The following is a 20,034-nucleotide window of genomic DNA, read 5'->3' as shown; positions in this document are numbered from 1 at the left end:
TGAGATGTTCTATAATTGAGAAGATAAAAACAAACGAAACCCAACAAATTAGGTAAAGTAACAATCAACTTCTAGAAAAGATTTAATTCATAGCAGGTGATCTTCTAAGCCAAATCAATGTCAGTTGAGGTCTGTAGACATGTGTAATAGAATTTCAATTGTGATTAACGAAGAAGGTAGATCACGCAAGGAGTTCTCCAAATATTAAATCTCATTACACTGCATGTGATGTATTAATGCAACCAAATTGCATAAAATTAGGTGGATGTTAACTAATATTTCATAAATTGCACTTTTTCAAACTGACAAACCATTGTTTCAAATTTACACATTAAGTTCCTCTGTGTGGAAAATGTTTAGATATCATGAAATTGGTATCATAACTTCACCAAACCTTTTTAGGGCCCAAAAGGCTGAGTAAGTTGTCCCAAAGTCCCACATTTCCCACATCCATTTGAATTAAATTAGGACTACAAGCAGCCACGGTCCAATAACCAGCTTTAATTTCATCTTTCAATTGGTCCTTTTCCCAACCACAATACCCATCAAAGAACCTAAAATCTTCAGCCCCAACAAGATTTCTCTTCACCATTTCTGCTGCACATCCAACGCTTTCTTTAGTCCCATAATACATCCCTTTCATTACTTCCTCAAAAACCCCACTCTTTCCAACCCCATCTTCCCCATTTGTCTTTGGGCTCACTAGAAACACTCCTCCTTCCAATGGCCCGCCAAAGTACAATGCCTGCTCCGAGAACGTCCCGGCAACATCCAGCGCCGTCGACCTCGTTTCCTTAATGGACATCAACGAGGGTCTGTTTAGTATGATCCCTGATGGACCTAACTGCCCATTGTTTAACAAAAGAATCACCGTTCGTTCGAATATGTGTACTCCATCAAGCTTCTCTGTAGCTATTAGAAGACATCCCTTTTCCGGTCCATGAATGACATGAGCCCATTTCTCACCTAGGGAGACCGACGGTGGATGATCCACTACCGTGTCAAGATCCACAAAAGAAGATGAAATCTGAGGCGTTGATAGTTTTTGAGTGGCAATCAATTTCGCTCTAAACGATCTCCAATCATCTTCCTCTCCTCCTGATAAGGGTGATCTAAATTGACAACCTGAAAAGTAAACAACAATAAGTGTGTTAGAGAATTCCACGTAACAAACACGAAAGAAACAGCAAAAAGAAGAGAGAGAGAGAGAGGAATCAGAACTTACATGATATTTTGAGAGATGATGGGGTTGGTGATCTTCTTGTATGAATAGGGAAAGAAGTGGGTTTGGAGGTGACAAAACAAGCTTCCATAACTTTGTAAAGGATGTGATCAAATTTTCTTTCTTGCAAAGATGAAGGGAAAGTGGGAGAAGGTTTATAAGGAAAGAGATGAATTGTGAACCACATAAAAGGAAAAGTTGCACTTTTTGATATGACCATGACCATCTAATCCAAAACTTGGATTGTCTTTTGTGAGGGTCCCAAAAAGGTATGGGAAAATGGATAGAACATGGCACGTGGCTAGATGTGAGAAAGCCAAGTCACTCATTGTACGAATTATGGATTAGTGGAAACTCTTTTGGTGACGTGGGGATTTGATAGCCAATGAGTGTTCTTGGTGTGTATGTAACTTTAATGTTAAGCATTGCTTGCCAAATGCTGACTCACCGCTAGAGCCCAACAGTTCAACTTTGTGGGTTGTTAATGGTTGTAATTTTTTTTTGGCCTTTTTTACTCTTTTCAAAAATATTTGATCGAAATATCGAGTTTTATATTTTAAGAAAATATCAATCCTCATTAGTGCACAAAATGACATTAAAATATACTACCTTACCTTATACACAATACTACACATTATATATAAAATAATGTACTCATATATTTGTGTTTTAAGAAATAAGCTGCAATATATTTCTTACTGCACTAACATACCACAACTTTATAATATATAATCTTATATACCAAATAACAAATCAGATTATAGTTTTATTTTTTAGCATCCAACAATTAAAAAATAAACATGCATTATCTCACATTAAATACACTTCCACTTAAACGAATAATAACGCAACCAAATCAAATTTTAAATCAACTTAATACGAAAATAATTTCCATATTTTCGTTTGATAGTAAAACATTTGTGAAACCAACTATTTCTTTCTTTTTTTAATTGGATTAGCACGACGTTAGAGAAAATTTTGTCCTATTATCTCTTTTTATATATATCTACGTATAACCAACATTTAAATATTAGGTAAAGTTCATAAAATAATAAATCATCTAGTACTATTTGATATTTATGTTTTTCTTTTCATGGTTCTTATTAATTAGGTTTGCATTAGGCGAAATAAATTAATGTTACTTTTCAAGAAACATTAACTTAGAATTGTTTATTTCAAACCTAATTATGGATGAATGACTAAGGAACAAAAAGGAAGATAAGTTTGAAAAGGTAGCAATGAATCACACACTTCAATATAATGTAAACCTCCAATCTTTAAATTAAAAGTAACATAAAACAAAACTGCCAAAAAGAAGATTTGACGGTTCTTAAATACTAATTAAGAGAGTGATTGTGTTTATTCAGCCTAATGAATATTAAGATTTCACAGTTCTTAACTTAATTTTAAGTTTAAATTAATTTTAAGAGAGTAGTTAATATAATTGGGTTATTAATAATTTAGAGTTTAAAGTATAAACTACTTTAGTTTGTAAAAAATTGAAAGCAAATAGTAAAAACGGCACCAAATAGTATATATTGTAGCAAATGTGAGATTTTGAAATAGTATTTATTATAAGTAATTAGAGAATTATAAAGGAAAATAGTAAAAAATATTGCAAACATTTATATTTTTGAAATAATCTCAATTTTAAATAATATTTATTGTAGCTACGAGGAGTCTTGCATTTATTTTGTTTTCAGTGCTTGTTTAAATGATTACGACACAAGGAGATAGTTTTATAAAAGATTCAAACACAAAGTTAAAAATGGGTTTGACCAACTTTTTTAACTTAAGAATTTTGTTATTTTAATCATAATTGATCGACTTCTTAGTAAGTACGAAGCATAAACTTTATAAATAACTAATAAAAAAAAAATTACTCGTTTAATCATGAAGATCATCTAACTTATGTTTTAATTTATTACTTGTTTTTTTAACACTAGGATCATGATGATCAGTTTGTTTCGTAAGACTAGTTGATATGCAAGTAAACTAACCCAAACACTCACGAAGCTTATATCACCATCAACCAAAATTTCCAAATCACGGTCATTTCATTTTTCCTTCGTCTTTCAAATTTCTCGATTTTTTTCTTCTTCATTTTCAACCTTCTCATGTTTTATTATCGTTTTTCCTTACTTCCTCTCCCTTATACTCGATGAGTTTATGTCTTCTTTCCTCATAGGTCCTATTATTGAGATATTTGAGTTTCAAAGTGACAAAGCAAGAAGAGGGCGATATTCGTGAGAGAGAAAAAAGCGAGCGGAATGAACTAGGTTACATTTTAATCACATAAAATAATTATAAAAAAAATTATTTTAACAAACAAATTTCAAATTTTTACCACTTTTTTGGATCATTAGTCCACTGGGATAATCAAACAAATCCCATATCATCTATTGATCTAAGCACATAAAATCTCGAGTCAAAATTCCTTCAACTCGAGTTGTTGTATGAAAGCTTGTAAAGAAAAGAAAAAGAAAAGAGTAGAGAGACGAAGTTAGAAAAGGAAAGGGGAAATAAATGAAAAAAAGAAAACAAAACCTCAAATAGAAAAGAGAGAATAATTTTTTAAGGTTGGAAAGCTGAATACGTCGGATGTAAAGTCGAAGAAGGCCAGCAGCAGCATCAGCTAAACTCATTGGTGGTTGTGGTAGTGGTAGGTAGCTTCCATGACCAAAAGCGGGTTAGGTGAAACCAAAAGTCGACGACGACTCACTTCCTTCCTTCACCTACGCCGGCTCTTTACTTAAATTTCCCCTTTCCCCATCTTCTTCTTTCAGTTTCTTCTCCCCAAATTTTCCCTTCATTTTTTTTTTCTAAAATGGAGGCCACTTTGTTTTTTACTTCCCCTTCTGCAACTCCTTCCCCTCTTCTCTCCAAACCCACTTCCCTTTTTCCCTCTAATCATCGCTCCTTGCCTCTCTCTTCCCCTGCGCTTCATGGGGTTCTCAATCTTCGCTCTGTTCAAGCCTCTGTTGCCTCTGTTGGGTATCTTTCTTTTATTTGTTTTTTTTTTTTTTTTTTTGAGTTGTGGTCTCCGATGGGTTCTGTATACTTATGACATTGCTTCCATTTTTAATTTGTTCTATGCTGCTCTCACATTGCTGTTAGAAACATTTAACATGTTCTCCAAGTTTCAGCTTTTGAGTTGGGTGATGGTTTTGGTGTTGTATCGATTTTGTTTGATTTGGAACTGTCGGTTACTCCCTGATTAAAAAATCTCTTTAAAAACTTCGTTTAATTGGCTTTATGGATCAAATCCATGTTTGAGTCTGGATTGAAACCAGACATAATTGATTTTGACAATTTCAAAATCGCTCACAAACATGTTTTTAAAAATATTTACTTTTTGAGTTTGGTAGTAGTTTATTTAGGAGTAGATCTGTTTTCCTGTTTAGGATTGTGTTATTCTTTTCCCAAGTGCTGTTTTTTATGACAAATAAAAATATTGTTGGAATAACTTGATCAAACACTTTGAATGACTAAGCATGGGGTCTTGCTGTTTGTGAATTATTTTGATATCGTTAAAACCAATTTTAACCCTAGAGTTATGGAGTTTGCTATATAAAGTCTCTAACTCTATTAGCACCTCTAGATCTGTAATATGATATTTTCTCTCTATATGCATTTGATGTATCTAATACAATGTTAGTGTTGATTTCACTATTCTTTATGTTCTTGGTTTATTTGCTTGGTTTATTTGCTCGCCTATTTCGTATCTGATATGGTGTTTGTTGTTACAATTCAAGCATTTTTCTGTCTGTGACTCTGTTTCTGATGGAACAAGCTATAATTTTAAGGATTTGTTTCTGCATTGTAGACCGTCCCCTAAAGCTAGGGTGGATATCAGTGAGAACTTGACCTTAGAGGCAATAAGACGCTCATTAATCTCCCAAGAGGACAGCATTATCTTTAGTCTTTTAGGGAGAGCTCAATACTGTTATAATGGAGATACATATGACCCCAGTGCTTTCTCCATGGATGGCTTCAATGGCTCTTTGGTGGAGTACTTGGTCATGGAAACTGAAAAGCTGCATGCTCAGGTACTTGGAAAATTGTTGAAGGAGGAACAAGAAAGAGTGACTGTAAATTTTATATATATTTGATGGAACCTATTTTTGTATTACAGGTGGGAAGATACAAGAGTCCTGATGAGCATCCTTTCTTCCCCAACGACTTACCAGCTCCACTGTTGCCTCCACTTCAGTATCCACAGGTGTGAGTTAACCTCCATGGACGTTAAGAGCTAGTTTTGAATGAGTTTTCAAATGCTTAAAGTACAAAACAAGTGTTGACTCGAACGCTTTTAAGTACCTAAAAAGCCATTCCAAACATGTCTTAGTGATTGATCTTAAGAACGTATAGAAAGTTCTGAACTTGAAGTCCATTATAATGCAACTTAACTTAAAACAACTTCCCCAAATAGAGTTTCATCGTTGGAATTAGAATACTATATAAAGAACTGATCTTTCTGTTAATGGTGTGACAAATAATGTTGTTTGATTCACGATTCTAATTGAAAATAGGTACTACATCATGCGGCGGATTCCATTAATATAAATAGCAAAGTATGGAGAATGTACTTCAGGGATCTGATACCAAGATTAGTCAAGGAAGGAGATGACAGCAATTATGGTTCAACTGCTGTTTGTGACACGATTTGCTTGCAGGTTTGCATCTAAAACTATCTCAACTATGTAGACACTCACTGCTGGAAAACTTTCTACGACTGAGTTTCTATATTCGTTTAATTTCGATCACTACAGGCTCTATCGAGGAGAATCCATTATGGAAAATATGTAGCTGAAGCCAAGTTTCGAGACTCACCCAAGGCATATGAAGCTGCAATTAGGAAGCAAGTAAATGTTCTTCTTTACTATATTAATTGCCTTCTTTTGAAATCAAATATCTCATGTGATTCTGGTACTCGGTTTTGAAGGACAAAGAGCAATTGATGGACATGCTGACATTCCCGAGCGTCGAGGAGGCGATAAAACGGAGAGTTGAAACTAAAGCCAAAACATTTGGGCAAGAAGTTCCTATGAACATCGAGGAAAAACATGCTGCCCCAGTTTACAAAATACAGCCCAGTTTGGTTGCTGAACTTTATGGTGAATGGATCATGCCATTAACAAAGGAAGTTCAAGTTCAATACTTGTTGAGAAGACTGGATTGATTTGCTTAAGTTTTTCATAATCAATGTTTAAAATGGTAAATAGGATTAGAGCAACAAAAAGGTGGTGTGATTGTTATTGAATAATGATAGAAGTTCACTAGTGTTACAGCAGAATAATTAAGAATTTTCTTGTAGTTAAAGTGATTGAAGTTATAGTCTCCAACAAGGGTAATGATTCGAATCTGCCACTCCCTGTTGTAGTAAAAAAACTTTGTAATATGAAGTATTCATATGTTTATTAGTTTAATAAGAGGTTGAACGTTTGTTACTCTATGTTCTTCATTGACTAATTCATTGAAATATTAAATCTTAAATAATAAAGTGGACAAAACCCCAAAATGCCAAAACTGCTGTTTGTTGTCTCTTGGAATTAACTTTGGATGGCCAAATTGAAGCATTTTCATAAGTGAATGGGACTATGGGCCATTGATCTACAAGAAATTATACATATACTTAGTTCATTTTTTAGGGAAAAATTAAATAAACTTTAAAATGTTTTAAGAATTTAAAGATATTTATTATGAGTTGGTTAAGTTAAGAAATCCTAAATCAAAATATCTTCCCCTTATTTTTCATAAAATAATTTAAACATTAAAATATTTTAATTTTTTTTAAAAATAGTTTAAATGTGGATGAAAACGGATTCAAGACTCGAGCTCTTTTCAACTTTAACCTATTTATTTTATATAACATATGAAAAAAAAAAGTTGTAATTTAAGTAAAAGAGAAAAAGAATCAAACCCTAAAATCAGATTTCAACAGCCTACGATCTTCTCTTTTTCATCGGTTCGTCTTCAGCGCTAATTGGACTGAGCAACTCCATTTTCCAGACCTACGCCGTTTGCCGCCGACCCTCACTCTCCTTCACAATCTCCCCGTCGCCACCGTCGGTCTATTTCAAAGCTCTTCTTTTTCTCCCTCTTTGTCAACTCTCATTATTAGGTAGGTACTTAAGTTATATGCATCTTCATCCTCTCAATCCAAGGGCAATTTATGTATATATAGATTTTCGTTATGTTCTTTCTCTGAAATCAAAATCTCAGGTGCTTCTTGTTGCGATCGTTTTAGACTTTATGCCAATATATTGATCTAGAACTCAGTTACTTAATCCATGGTTTATTGCTTGAAACTGTGTTGCGTTTCTAAACTGCTTCACTTACCTTTCTGTGCTTAATGTTGCTTTTGTCTTGATTCAATGAAATTACGTTATTGTTTCGGGGAGTTGTTGGTTAACTTCTAGTAGTTGGGGGATAAGACAGCGGTGATTTAAGACTATGTTTTAGCTGTTTGGTTCTGCCTCGTTTGAAATTAAACTCTGAAGGGTACCTATATCTATATGTGAGTTATCAAGGAGGTTGTCTTATTCAAAATTTAACTTCATGATCTTCATCCTATCTATTCTCGAGGTGGACTGCCAGATATATCTTCCATTGTAAACAGGGAGGAAGGAAGTATGTGTGGATTGCAATGTTGATTTGAGGGATATCCTTACTGGGCATTAGATGTGGCTATTTCTTATGCTTGGTTGACTTTTGGCTCTGGGTTTTGAGTTCTGAGTCTCCGACCACTATCGATGAAATGGGAGGAGAAAGTTGAGGTCAAAGTTTGATTAAGACAATCCACCCAGATTGCAAATTTAGATGCTACTAGAGGAACTAAGACATTTATGAGTTTCCCTCGTACATCAAATTCAAAAACAAGAAGTTAATTGTGCTAGTTTACAGTATCAATAATGCTGCCCATTTGTTTGATGCTTTGGTTCGATGAGTTAATTCATTCACTATAGGTTGTTTTGTTTTTGTTTCTTTAGGCATATAATGTTCATGTGAGTAGGTGGTTGGGATCTGTGGTTGTTCTTGTTCAAAGTTGTAAAGTGGCTTCATGTTCTTGAGGAGAGGGTTTGCTTTTACTAGCCCTCAATTTGTTTTGAGGGCCTGCAGCTTTTGCTCAAAAGCATTTCCTGGGGGAAGCATTGGAAGCGAGAATGAAAGAGTAGCTCATTCAAATAGTATTGCAAATGGTTCATGCAGGCCTCAGCTAACTCCATTGTTCCCTGATGATAAACCTTGTTCAGTTGCTTATGATGTTGAACTTGTAGATGATGATACTTGGGCAGTTTCATGTGGTTTAGCAAGAGCATGGGAAGCGAGAGAAAAGGGCTGGTCTGGCTTTGAAAATAGATACTCCTTAGAGGATGAGGCTCATGACCCAGTTGATTATTGTGATTCAGATTTTGATGATATTGACAACATGAGAATACGTGGAAATCTCTTCTACAAACTTGACCAAGCATCCAAAGAGTTTGAAGAATGTAGCCTTGATTTTCATCGGAAGAAAAAGTCTCTAAAGGAAAAGGAAGATATGGTGAAAAGAAGAAGCAAAGTAAATGATAAACTTGATAAGTGTTTGGCAAGTGGCCAAGTAAAGCTTCCTGAACATCTGAAGAACAAATATGTAATAGTTGAAAGGGAGAATGATGATGTTGAGAAGAAGCTTAGGACACCCACATTTAATCAACTTACCAGTCCTTACCATGAGCCATTTTGTCTTGATATATTCATATCAAAGGCCTCAGTTCGAGCCTGCATTATTCACCGAGTGACTAGTAAGGTTGTTGCTGTGGCACATTCAATTTCTAAAGACATGAAATTTGACCTGACTTCAAGGAAGGATTCCTCTGCCTGTGCTGCTGTAGGGGCTGTTTTGGCCCAGAGAGCATTGGGCGATGATATCCACAATCTGATATACACGCCAAGAAAAGGTGAGAGGATAGAAGGGAAGCTTCAAATTGTGCTTCAGTCTGTTATTGATAATGGGATTAATGTTACGGTAAAAATTAAGCAGCAAAAGAGACCCAGAAAGTTGGGAAGGCCACCTTTAGCATAGACGGACGAAGATCATGAGGTTGCCCTTTTGATGTAAGACAGCTTCCTTGATATACTAATGGATACGTAATATTATTGTGGATCCCTCGTCTATACCATGAGCTTATTTATACTTGTAATATTAATGATTTTGTGTTTCTTTTGTCAAGATGGTTTCAGTATGTATAATATAAAAAGTGAAAAGTTTCGATCTGAAATAAAAATGCCCTTGTAGAGTTTTCATTCCAGTCTAAAATTAAGGGCGGAATTATACTCATGTAAAACCAAAAAACTCTCTCATCTACCCACCTCACCTTCTGTGATCCCATCCTCCATTAGAAAGCCATTTCTTATTCTCCATGAGCAACTCTCGGTAGAATTTGAAGGGTTGAGAGAATTATTGGATATTTTATGGGGATGAAAGTAAAAAGTAATTCTTATTCTAGTTTTATAAATTGTTTAACTTAGTTTCTACCACTTGATAGATCAAAATGGCAAGCTCAAGTGAGAGTGAACGCAAGGAACCAGTGAACGAGCAAATGGTTGCAAACATGTATGGCGCTTTAAGGTCAGAATTGAATCAGATATACTCAAAAATCACAGAACTCGAAATGGAAGCCAGTGAACACTCTCTGGTTATTTCCGCAATTGAGCCACTTGACCCATCAAGAAGATGCTACAGAATGATCGGTGGAGTGCTGGTTGAAAGAACCATCAAAGAGGTCCTGCCGGCTGTCCAACGCAACAAAGAGGGACTCGAGGAGGTTATTTCGAGACTCAATGAGGCATTGGAGAAGAAGAAGAAGGAGATATCTGACTTGGAGGCCAAATACAAGATCAGGATTAGAAAGCCTGATGGCGAGGCTAAGGAGGAAGACAGTGGGCGGAAAGAAGGTGCAGCCCAAGGAGTCCTAGTAGGCCCTGCAGGTGAAAGCTAAAACTCTCGACCCCTTCATGAACTTTTATCATTATATTCTTGTAGTTTTTCATCCTGATGGTTCACTGTTATAAGCATGTTTGTGTGAATTTTTGTTTTGACAAACTTCCAGTTCTCAATAGGAAGATTCCAGGACTTGTATGGTATATATAGATTGATTTTGAGGGGAAAAAATTGAATTCTCATTGTTTTGATCTGTTATGGAAGTTTTTCCCTCTAGTTTTAGAATACTCTCTTCGAACTTCACTAGTTTTGATTATGCTGCAATGGATTACTCTTCCTTCTTAACACAAATTACAAAGTTGTCTCTTCCAATAGTAATATAGGAAAAAATGGAAATTAGACTAATTGAATCCATTAGTAGGTATGATTGTTACACATTTATGTATGATAAATAAATTATATTATCTTCAATATTTATTTAACTGTATTATATATCTAATATACATCTATTCACCAAATTGGCAAAGCTCGATCTACCTTGAGATGAATGGAGTTGAGAGAGTACGTTGTAAGTTATCTTTTCTTGTGAAGGTTTTTTGGTAGCTAAAATAAAATAATTAACTTTCTTTTTCGAAGTTTTATGGTTGTATGTGTTCTCTGTCTCGAAAAGCAAAAGCAAAAGCAAAAGTGATTTGTGGTTGTATTAGTTCTCAATTTACGTTTGGTTTCGGTGGATTACTTTGTGGTGGGAATTATTCAGACTTGAAGATACCTTCTACTGTTTTCTAGTAAATATTAGGAGACAGGGAGCCTAGAGAAAAGATTTAATCTCCTAAAGATTTAGTCACCTTTGAAATAACAAATGAAATTCGAATACACAAACATTCTATCAAGATTTTACCTTCAATAATGCACTTGCGTTGCTTTTCTAAATGAAGCATGCACACAGTGGAAAGACGAGCAAAGAAAACAAGATAATTAAGTACTAGAGATCAGATATGTTTAATGCATTTCTTCGAAACACCTCAAGAGCACATGGGTTCAAGGCGTAAAAGTTTGGTTTGGTTTTTTGGAATTGCTTTAATTTAATTCAAGGTGTGAAAGTTTGGTTTTTTTGAAATCGCTTTATATAAATTATGCAGAACATCTAAGAACATCTATATTCACACAAGTATTTAAAAAGCATGTTTCTATACTTACCGTGCTTTGTGAGTAGGGGTGAACATTAGTAATTCAGAGTCAATTTGTGAATGTCTAATTAAATCTGATCATGAATCGATAATTGGTCATTAAGTCTGATTTTTTTTAAATGTTATTGTTTGCTTTTTTTCAAATTGACATTGACTGAACCTCTCTTATCTCCAATTGACCGCCTTCGGTTCATTCATCATTCATTCATCCTGTAAATGGAATACTAGAGAAAAAACATAAGAAAGAAATATGTCAAATTTTTTCATGGAAGCAAGCAAACGGAAGAAAAAGGAATTAACCCTTGAACTAAACACAATTTCAAAAGTAATTAGTAATGAATAATTATGAATAACACTTAAACTAATATACAAAAGTTAGACAAAATTTGTTGATCTTCCATTACCAAATTTTTTTAATTAAGAAAAAGAAATTGCATCTGTACTAGAAATTAAAATGCATTAAAAATGAATTTATTTTATAAAATAAAAAGAACTTTGCACTGAAAATTAAATTAAATTGGAGCAATTTAGAAAATAGGGATAAGGTATTAAATCCAATAGTATCTTTTCTTCAACCTTTCGTCTGAAACAGAGAAATCTCTACTTCTGCTTCAGCTTCAGCTTCAATGGCGTCCATTTGCCATTCAATTTCTCTTCCTTCTACAATCACTAAGCTCCGACCTATCCACCCCTTTCTTCCCCATTCAACTTCTACTCTTTCACTTCGGAGCTGCAAAATTCAAGCCTCCACCTCAAAGTCATCCACCGCCGTTGGAGATGCTCGGGAACCTAACGAAGGCTCAATGAGCATCGATAATCTTTATCGCTTCTTCGAAATCAACTCCGGAAAGTGGAACGGTTCTTTCTTTGTCAGTCTTAATTTTCTCTTTCTCTACTTTGTGCTTAATTCCTTCGGCAGTTGCTGTTGTGTATGCGATTAATCAAATTTTATTGGAAATTGAGTGGTTGTTCTATTGATTTATAAGCTTTTAGAGAAATGGGGATCTGGGGTTTTGATTCTTTACTTAAGATTGAGAATTGATTTACTTGTCTAGCAATATGACGTTCGAGGGAATTTGCTGCATGAAATAAGTACGAAGCTAGCTGTGAGCTCTTATGGAGAGGACGAACTTATCAGTCTCATTCAAACGTAAATGCAAATCACTTTGATTTATGGGTTTTCATCTTTTTTCAGTTTCAATTTATGTGAGCCCTTAATGCAACTCTTATTTACAATGTCACTGACTTACCATAACAAATCCACCGGCTAATTTTGTTGTTTTCTTGATTCTATTGTACTTTATAGGTTATATATAAAACAGAAATCAAGTGTTTCGCTTCCTCGTAACGACGACGAGCCGGAGTGGGCAGAGTATAAAATTAAAGAAACCAACATGTTCACTGTGGACAAATATCAGCAGGTGAGTTTTCCTCCCAATTCCAATGTATGTATGCTTATACACAAAAAATACATTTTGTCCTGAATATCCGCTACAATTAGCTTGCAGATTGGCTTTTTCCCCAATGAAAAAGCATTTTCTCTAAGGTACCAGACTGCTGGAATGTTGGATACTGTGCTGAGGGAAGGGGTGCTGGGTGAGGATGATACCGGTGAAGAATTTCCCAAGTAAGAGTTCATTCATGATCCTATCTGCATTCGTGTATAAATGGATTAGATGTGATACTTTCTGTGTATTCGTGATCCTATCTGCTCTCGAACATATCATGCTCATTGTAGTTCCAGAAATGAACTAAATAAAGGTGTGTAAAGAAAATATACTGCTCTAAGATTATTATATAACTCAATATTTTCTCATGGAGTTATATTCCCATTGCCATCAATATTTCGTGATCGTCAGGTTACCCATGCTTGTTCTTCCTTCCTGTCCTGGCTCAATCAACATAAATTATTTATAAACGTTCTTAATAATCCTGAATGATTACATTTTATATGAAGTCCTTTTCCTTGAGCGTTCATAATCATCGACTTCATTTGACTTAAATCCTTTATTGGTTTCAATCATGTCGCCAATGAACTGATGTTGATATTTCTCTAGAACACACTTCTTAAGTTTGTACTTTCGTTCGGCCATTTTTTTCTTGCTCAATATATAGTAGTTTTTTTTTTCCAACTTTTTCAACTTGCAAAATCCTTCTTTGCAGTTTCTTTTTCTTGAATGCATATTAGTTCTTTTTTCTTTTTTTTTTCAACTGTTCAAACTTATACAAAATCCTAATTCGTAGTTACTTTACCACCCCCTTAAACATGCAGAAACCTCAAGCTTCCTTCTCGCCGACCTTCCATTGTATGCGAGAATTGCCTGTATATTCCAGACAGAGATCTGAGGGCAAGAGCTTTTCATATAATGGACCCACAAGGAATTATAGAAATGCTGCTTGTTTTTCTCGAGGAAAGGACTGATGGGAAACTTTTTCATCGTCCTCTCAATTCAAATTCTGTGTCGGTAAGTTGTAGCATTGGTTTGAGTAAAGTGATGGACTTAATTTCACTCTTTGTTTCAACATTTTTCGGTCTTTTTTGTGTTGAACTAACAATCGTATGGTCGCAGGATGAGGAAAACAGGCTTCTCCCTTTTCTTGGTGACTGGAAAGGTCATTCTAGAACAAAAAGAAGTGGTGTTTATGGGGCTACAATTGCTGAGGCTGATTCTTTTTCATCCCTTCAAATGGACGACAATGGTCAGATTATCCAGGTATGATTCACTGAAATCGGACTCTCCCCCATCTTTTGAACATTAACCAAAGTGCTCCCTCTGTTGGATGATATCAATTATTTAAGATAGTATTAAAACATGTCGGTTCAGGAGCTTTGATGATATAATCAAATTTACACTCACCTTCAGCTTAAGCTTTTTAGTCGATCGGTGATTTAACACCTTCCACCATCAAACTGGGTCTTGAAATCTATGATTCCATTTTAAAATTGCAACCTGTTCTTCTACTGTCAGGATATTACAACAACATCAATGAATGAAGATGTAACCACAAACGTGCATTGGACCGGTACTAAATTGGACAACTTGGTAACGTTTGACGGCGGGTATCAGATTACATTGTTGCCTGGTGGAATGTATATGGGATGTCCATGTGATGTAGCCAAAAGTGTAGCAGATAATAAGTCATTCCACCTCGAGTTCTGCTGGCTGGAAGCCCCAGGCAAAAGACAGAGGCTGGTCCGAACTTACGACGTGGAAGGTTTGGCTGTCTCATCAACCTATTTTTCTGAAATCAAACTGTGAGTGATCCTTCCATCTATCCATCGGTCTTCCATTAGAAAGAAGCAATCCTAAAATCATCCCAGATGTATAGCAGTTCATGTTTGCTTATAAAAACTTAGATTATTTGAGGTAGAAGCCAGATTTTTGTCACCAAAATTGTGATGCATGAACAATTTCTTATGTATTGAAAAATAATATCAACAACGGTAGCTTTACAATCCTATTGGATCTTATAGGGGATTAGAATCACAAATCTTGTGATTACTTAGACAGTATTTTATTTTAGTTAATCTCGCTTTGACAATTTTAATTTAATCTAATGGATTTAATGCTTATATTATGATAAGCAATCAATTCAAAATGAAAAGTTTAACTTTCCAATGATGGTATTGCTTTTGCTTCCTATTAGAGTTGCTTGTCTAAAAACTGTCATAACTTTGATCAAAATTGAACTCTTAATGGCTTGATCATTTTTATTTCATACAATTTTGGTACAGTGAACTAAAATTGCAAAGTGATTTTAGATTCGACATTTCGATATTTTGCTTATAAAGTCGTGACTATATTCAACTCTCACTTATCGATTTTGTTACCTCCGGATCAACTAGGACAATCGGTCTTGAATTTCTACGCGAATCAATCGAGCATGACTATATTATTCAGAAAAACAAAAAAGAAAAGATTCTGCAATCCTTCTGTCACAATTTCTTAGTTCAACTTTCAAACCTTTTAAACTTTTTGGTTATTTATCATAAGATTCAAGTCTTTAATATTTATTATTCAATTTTAATCCCAAAGAGATAGTCCTAAATTGTAAACAAAAAAGAGTGTGTTAAATTTATGGAAATAATAATTTTAGAAGTAATTGTACATTTAGGAAAAACTAAAAGTAGATTAGATGTATTTTGGTTTTGTTGGTCATTTATTAGGGTAATAATAACAGGTGCCATTTCCATATTTGTAAATTTGTTGTATAGAATAATTGGTAAATATGCAAAATTTTCTTTTTATGCTATGGATATATTATTAATATACTATATACTAATAAAATGGGTATATTATTGATGTAATATCATCTCAAATTTTAGAGGTTCGATTTCTCCCCTCGTTAATAGAGTAAAAAACTTGACCTTTTAGCTATGAAGAATAAAAGTTGGAATGAAATTTTAAGATCCTATACTTTTATTTACTCAATAAATATAACAAATCTTTAGTTCTCAAAACACTTATTTCTCCTTTTAGTTAAAGAAACGATAGATAATGCGAGATAAATATGTTCGGATTAATTAGTAGGAAAGCAGCGTGTATAATAACATAAAAAAGTACGATTAAATAAACATATGGAAGAAGAGAAGAGAGTTGGAGTTTAATTTTATTTAGTTTTAAAATGTTAAAAAAAAAAAGGGAAGAGATTTGATATGTGTTTCCACAATCTCATTTGTTTTGACTAATCAAGAACTTCCAACTTCATGGTTCATAGTTGAGCCCACGAACTATAACTCACAACCAACCACCCTAAACCCAACTATTGGATTCTTTTTTCTTTTTTCTAAAACAAAATCTCTTCTTCTTTCTTTTGATTGAAAAGAAAGATAAAAATAATATAATAGAGATTCCAGTTCTTAACAAAAAAAAAAAAATGGAGAGATCAATAAATGTTATTTATGATTTTTGTATAATTAAATTTATTAATTTTTGATAATTGCGATTAATTGTAATTAAAACAAAAGTTGTCAAATTTATCGTTTTAAAATAATATGGATCAATTTTGTAATTTAACCTAAAATTTTATATAATAAGTATTTTTTATTATTATATAATAATCATTTTTAGCGTGAGAATCCCCTATTACAGTTGAAATTTATTGGATTTCTTTGGGTGGCTTCCGACTTGGACTAAGGCTAACCAAAGTAGCTTGTGCTACTTTGAGATTTCTTTTGGCTCGACCTCAACTTATAATGAAATTGAATGGGGGATATGAGATCTTTGTTTATTGAACCTTTAGTTTTGATCATAAACTTATAATTTCGTACAGAAATACCCAATTTACTCTTTTATCCAAATTAACCTCTAACATCTTATACTAAAAAAACCCTTGTTTTAATTGATCGGTGCGTAAATTTTCGTGGTTTACAATTTAAATTTTTTTAGAAAGGTATTCACTCTCTAGCCTTAAAAAAAAGTGCACGAAATTCTTCTTTAAAGCATCCAATTGGCTTTTTAATTTGTTTTAGTTAAGATTTAAACCGATAATAAATAATAAAGTAAAAATTCCAACTCATTTAAAATAAAACAGATAGATTATATATAGAACTCAAATGAATGAATACAAATCAAGTAGACAAGTTGTGGGCTTGACTTACATTTTGGATCTATATATATCATTGACTATTTTTAAAAAAATTGTTTTTCTTTAATTTCATCAATTCAAAATTTAAATCATCTATTGCACTTGGATTGCTTAATTGCTTAATTAATTAATTGTAAAACTATTCTAAAACATCAATATCAATGACTATTTAACTTGATGATGTTACATATTATATGTCCTTTTAGGGATTCAATGGGTGGGGCAATATATATATATATATAAAAGAAAGTCCTAGAAATTCTTCAAAAGAAAAAAAAATTGCCCTAGAAATAACTATGAGAGACATGTTGTCCAATTTGTTCTATGTTAATATATATAGGTATGTATGCTAATCATTAACTATTATTATTGTAACAGAAACAATAATGGTGAAAAACTAACAAAGTATTGAAAATCAAAAGCTTCTTTGTTGGTTGGTCATATGAATTCTCTTTTATGTTTTAATTAACATTCATGGAGTTAACTAATATAATATGTTTGACAGAAAATTCCATTTTGAATATTTAACCAATTTGTTTGAGAACATTATTTTAGTCTTTCAATTATTTTAGTTTTATTTCAATTTATTCTATATTACTTTTATATCAATTTCGTTTTCAAGTTGTAGAAATTTGTAATTTAAACTATTAAAATTAAAATTAGAAGACGAAAAGTGATAAGTATTTAGTGAAAATACTATTTTAAAATTTATGGACTTAAGTTAAAACCAAACTAAAAGTGTAAATAATGAAAGCTAGGGGTTAAATTGAAATAGAACTCAAATCACAGTGGTGAGATTGTAACATTTTGAAACTTATGGACTCGTCGAAATCAAATTACAAACTTAAGGACTAAAAGTGTAAATCTTAAAATCCAAGAACACTATTGAAACACAACTCAAATCTAAATCTAAATGGAAAAACAACTATAACATTTTGAAACCTATGGACTTATTCAATTTACGTAATGAACGTGTAACATTTTGTAATTTAGAGACCAAACTGAAATTACCCTCCAAATTTAAAGATCTAAACAATAATTTTCTTTTATAATTTATGAAATAGAAAAATCAAACCTTAAATTTTGAAATCGCTAACACAAACTCTTTATGAAAATCTAACATTTTGTTTATGTCATAACACACTATCGTATGATAAAATGAACTCTTTGTGTTGTATTTTTTTTATTATGAGATAGGATGAAAGTGATTCTCACGAAATTCTTAAAGGGTTAAAAAGTTAGTTTGTTTAAGCAAAGGGGAGAAAGAAAGAAAGAAGAAAAGTGAAAAATAAGGTTTCATTTTCAAAAGTAACAAAAGAAAGAATCGATTTGGGAAATGCTTCTTTTCTTTGTTACATGGGGCCCCACACATTCTCATTTCTATTTCTTAAAACTTTTAATTCTCAAATTTGCTTTGCCAACGTACACGACACGTACTTCTACTCATAATCCTACGTGTCCTAATTCAAATTTATGAAATGAGAATAGATTTTGTAATTGTTTCTCTAATAAAATTTAGTGCTATAATCTCCGATTTTATTGCCGATAGATTTTGTTATACTTGTAAGTCTAGTCGAAATATTTATAAATTATAATAAAATTTTAGATTTTATCAATTATAAACATTTATAAATTTTTACAATTGTTCAAATATAAACTTTTAACAATAACAATGTATACTTACTGTCGATAAGAAGTGTAATGTATTAGGTGTGTATAAGTACATTGTGGCATAACTGTGATATTCTTGAGGCTATAATCTTTAACTTTTAACATTCTAAAAAAAGTGATAGTATAATTAATCTCTATCTTTTACAAAGCAACAATTTAGTGACATCTCCAAAAAAACATCGCATATTGATATTTTTTATGTTCGGTCGGAGCAAATTACATTGGTGTTTTAAGATTCTTATTAAATGTCTCAATCTTTCACTAACTAGGCTTTTGTGACGGCTGCATGTGACAGATTTTTCGTCATTGAATGTTTTTTGCAACGAAAAACAAATATAGTGACAAAATTATTTCATTGCTAAAAGCCAGATTTCTCGTACTGTGTCTTCCACTACCACGTATTCCACTAAGGTTGCCACGTTTTCCTCTCCTATCAACAAGGGAAGTGTTATCACATTATCCAATTCTCCATCATTGACGAAAAATCGCAAAAGCGAGGCGATAACCTCTTAAACTAACTTCAATCACTGAAACCTCAACAAATAGCAGACCAAAAACGAATTTCAAACAATCCCTCCTCCACTGTACCCTTATGATCCTAAAGCACACATCCAATACTATCCTACACTCCTTTACATTTCAAACGTCATAAGATAAGTCTGAGTCACCTAGGTCAACCGACGAAACACACTCATCCATCTAATATACGAGACAAAAAGGTAAATAACAACACATGCTTCTAAAAACTTAAATGGTAATTGAAAAGCCCGCCAATAAAAATAAAATATCTAGAGGTCCTCAAACAAAATAAAAATATAAAAAATATATAGAGAGAGAGCATTAAAGTTGAAAAGGAAAAAGTGATGATGGAAGAATAAATGAAGAAAAGAGGTTAGGAGAGTGTGGTTGAGGTCAAGTTGTACATCTTCTTCAATGCCCTTAGTCTTCATGAACACCTTATATGCCCACAAAAGTCAATTTAACTTTTAAACCACCAAATATTTTAATTCATTTATTTTATGTTCTGGTTGAGAATAATTTACATATATATATATATGTTCTCTTTATTATTATTTTTTACTTTTGGTAACATTTTACTGACAATAGGTTAAAATATATCATTTGGTTACCACACAACTCTTTCTTTCACAAATGTAACCATCTTAAATCAAACTTAGTCTTACGTATAGTTTTGTAATATATTATGAATGTTGAAATGTATATTAGAAATTCACCCTTTCATTTTCATAACAACATTATTGTGTGGACATCATCTCTAGCTAGATTTCTTGATTTATCACTTCGGATCCTCCCAAATCTGAGACTCTCTTTCAATGAAACTTAAGTTCTCTCTAAGTATGAGGATATAGTGAGCAATAACTTAGGCTATCCTCTAAATGTGACTCTTTAATGTGACTTAGGCTTTTCTAGCTCTC

General features: G+C 33.0%; 5 protein-coding genes across 6 annotated transcripts; 4 read left to right on the top strand and 1 right to left on the bottom strand.

Moving 5' to 3' along the window:
* Positions 1–193: 193 nt before the first annotated feature.
* On the bottom strand, positions 194–1,570 carry LOC101213437 (UPF0301 protein ABSDF3201). Its single transcript, XM_004141533.3, has 2 exons — positions 1,226–1,570; positions 194–1,125 (listed from the first exon to the last, which is right to left on the bottom strand). Exons 1-2 carry the CDS (start codon positions 1,446–1,448, stop codon positions 386–388), a joined length of 963 nt encoding a protein of 320 aa, XP_004141581.2. The 5' UTR covers positions 1,449–1,570; the 3' UTR covers positions 194–385.
* A 2,203-nt stretch (positions 1,571–3,773) lies between these two features.
* LOC101203315 (chorismate mutase 1, chloroplastic) lies at positions 3,774–6,677 on the top strand. Its single transcript, XM_004141409.3, has 6 exons — positions 3,774–4,216; positions 5,049–5,271; positions 5,358–5,444; positions 5,755–5,898; positions 5,995–6,087; positions 6,168–6,677. Exons 1-6 carry the CDS (start codon positions 4,050–4,052, stop codon positions 6,402–6,404), a joined length of 951 nt encoding a protein of 316 aa, XP_004141457.1. The 5' UTR covers positions 3,774–4,049; the 3' UTR covers positions 6,405–6,677.
* Positions 6,678–7,104: 427 nt separating this feature from the next.
* Positions 7,105–10,499, top strand: LOC101203077 (probable prefoldin subunit 2). 2 transcript variants are annotated; one of them, XM_004141408.3, is made up of 2 exons: positions 7,105–7,346; positions 9,754–10,499. In XM_004141408.3, the coding sequence occupies exon 2, from the start codon at positions 9,760–9,762 to the stop codon at positions 10,204–10,206; it is 447 nt and encodes a 148-aa protein (XP_004141456.1). In that variant the 5' UTR covers positions 7,105–7,346; positions 9,754–9,759; the 3' UTR covers positions 10,207–10,499. The 2 variants fall into 2 exon arrangements, with proteins under 2 accessions (XP_004141456.1, XP_031740999.1); XM_031885139.1 differs by lacking the exon at positions 7,105–7,346 and adding an exon at positions 9,183–9,322.
* Positions 7,208–9,859, top strand: LOC101213193 (hypothetical protein). Its single transcript, XM_011657703.2, has 3 exons — positions 7,208–7,346; positions 8,215–9,322; positions 9,754–9,859. Exon 2 carries the CDS (start codon positions 8,286–8,288, stop codon positions 9,288–9,290), a length of 1,005 nt encoding a protein of 334 aa, XP_011656005.1. The 5' UTR covers positions 7,208–7,346; positions 8,215–8,285; the 3' UTR covers positions 9,291–9,322; positions 9,754–9,859.
* Positions 10,500–11,888: 1,389 nt separating the features above from the next.
* Positions 11,889–14,892, top strand: LOC101202842. Its single transcript, XM_004141407.3, has 7 exons — positions 11,889–12,207; positions 12,394–12,488; positions 12,645–12,759; positions 12,847–12,965; positions 13,611–13,803; positions 13,909–14,052; positions 14,308–14,892. Exons 1-7 carry the CDS (start codon positions 11,965–11,967, stop codon positions 14,596–14,598), a joined length of 1,200 nt encoding a protein of 399 aa, XP_004141455.1. The 5' UTR covers positions 11,889–11,964; the 3' UTR covers positions 14,599–14,892.
* Positions 14,893–20,034: the final 5,142 nt, after the last annotated feature.

Source organism: Cucumis sativus, chromosome 5 (genome assembly GCF_000004075.3).
Source record: "Cucumis sativus cultivar 9930 chromosome 5, Cucumber_9930_V3, whole genome shotgun sequence".
NCBI lineage: Eukaryota > Viridiplantae > Streptophyta > Magnoliopsida > Cucurbitales > Cucurbitaceae > Cucumis > Cucumis sativus.
This window is presented reverse-complemented; position numbering and strand designations above follow the sequence as displayed.

Excerpts from the sequence above, each read along its gene's own strand:
- LOC101203315 (XM_004141409.3), top strand. The coding sequence starts at position 4,050 with ATGGAGGCCACTTTGTTTTTTACTTCCCCTTCTGCAACTCCTTCCCCT. Across the intron at positions 4,217-5,048 it reads GCCTCTGTTGCCTCTGTTGG|ACCGTCCCCTAAAGCTAGGG; the intron begins GTATCTTTCTTT and ends TCTGCATTGTAG. Across the intron at positions 5,272-5,357 it reads CTGAAAAGCTGCATGCTCAG|GTGGGAAGATACAAGAGTCC; the intron begins GTACTTGGAAAA and ends TTTGTATTACAG.
- LOC101213193 (XM_011657703.2), top strand. The coding sequence starts at position 8,286 with ATGTTCTTGAGGAGAGGGTTTGCTTTTACTAGCCCTCAATTTGTTTTG.
- LOC101202842 (XM_004141407.3), top strand. The coding sequence starts at position 11,965 with ATGGCGTCCATTTGCCATTCAATTTCTCTTCCTTCTACAATCACTAAG. Across the intron at positions 12,489-12,644 it reads CTTATCAGTCTCATTCAAAC|GTTATATATAAAACAGAAAT; the intron begins GTAAATGCAAAT and ends TGTACTTTATAG. Across the intron at positions 12,760-12,846 it reads CTGTGGACAAATATCAGCAG|ATTGGCTTTTTCCCCAATGA; the intron begins GTGAGTTTTCCT and ends ATTAGCTTGCAG.
- LOC101213437 (XM_004141533.3), bottom strand. The coding sequence starts at position 1,448 with ATGGTCATGGTCATATCAAAAAGTGCAACTTTTCCTTTTATGTGGTTC. Across the intron at positions 1,126-1,225 it reads ATCATCTCTCAAAATATCAT|GTTGTCAATTTAGATCACCC; the intron begins GTAAGTTCTGAT and ends TTTACTTTTCAG.
- LOC101203077 (XM_004141408.3), top strand. The coding sequence starts at position 9,760 with ATGGCAAGCTCAAGTGAGAGTGAACGCAAGGAACCAGTGAACGAGCAA.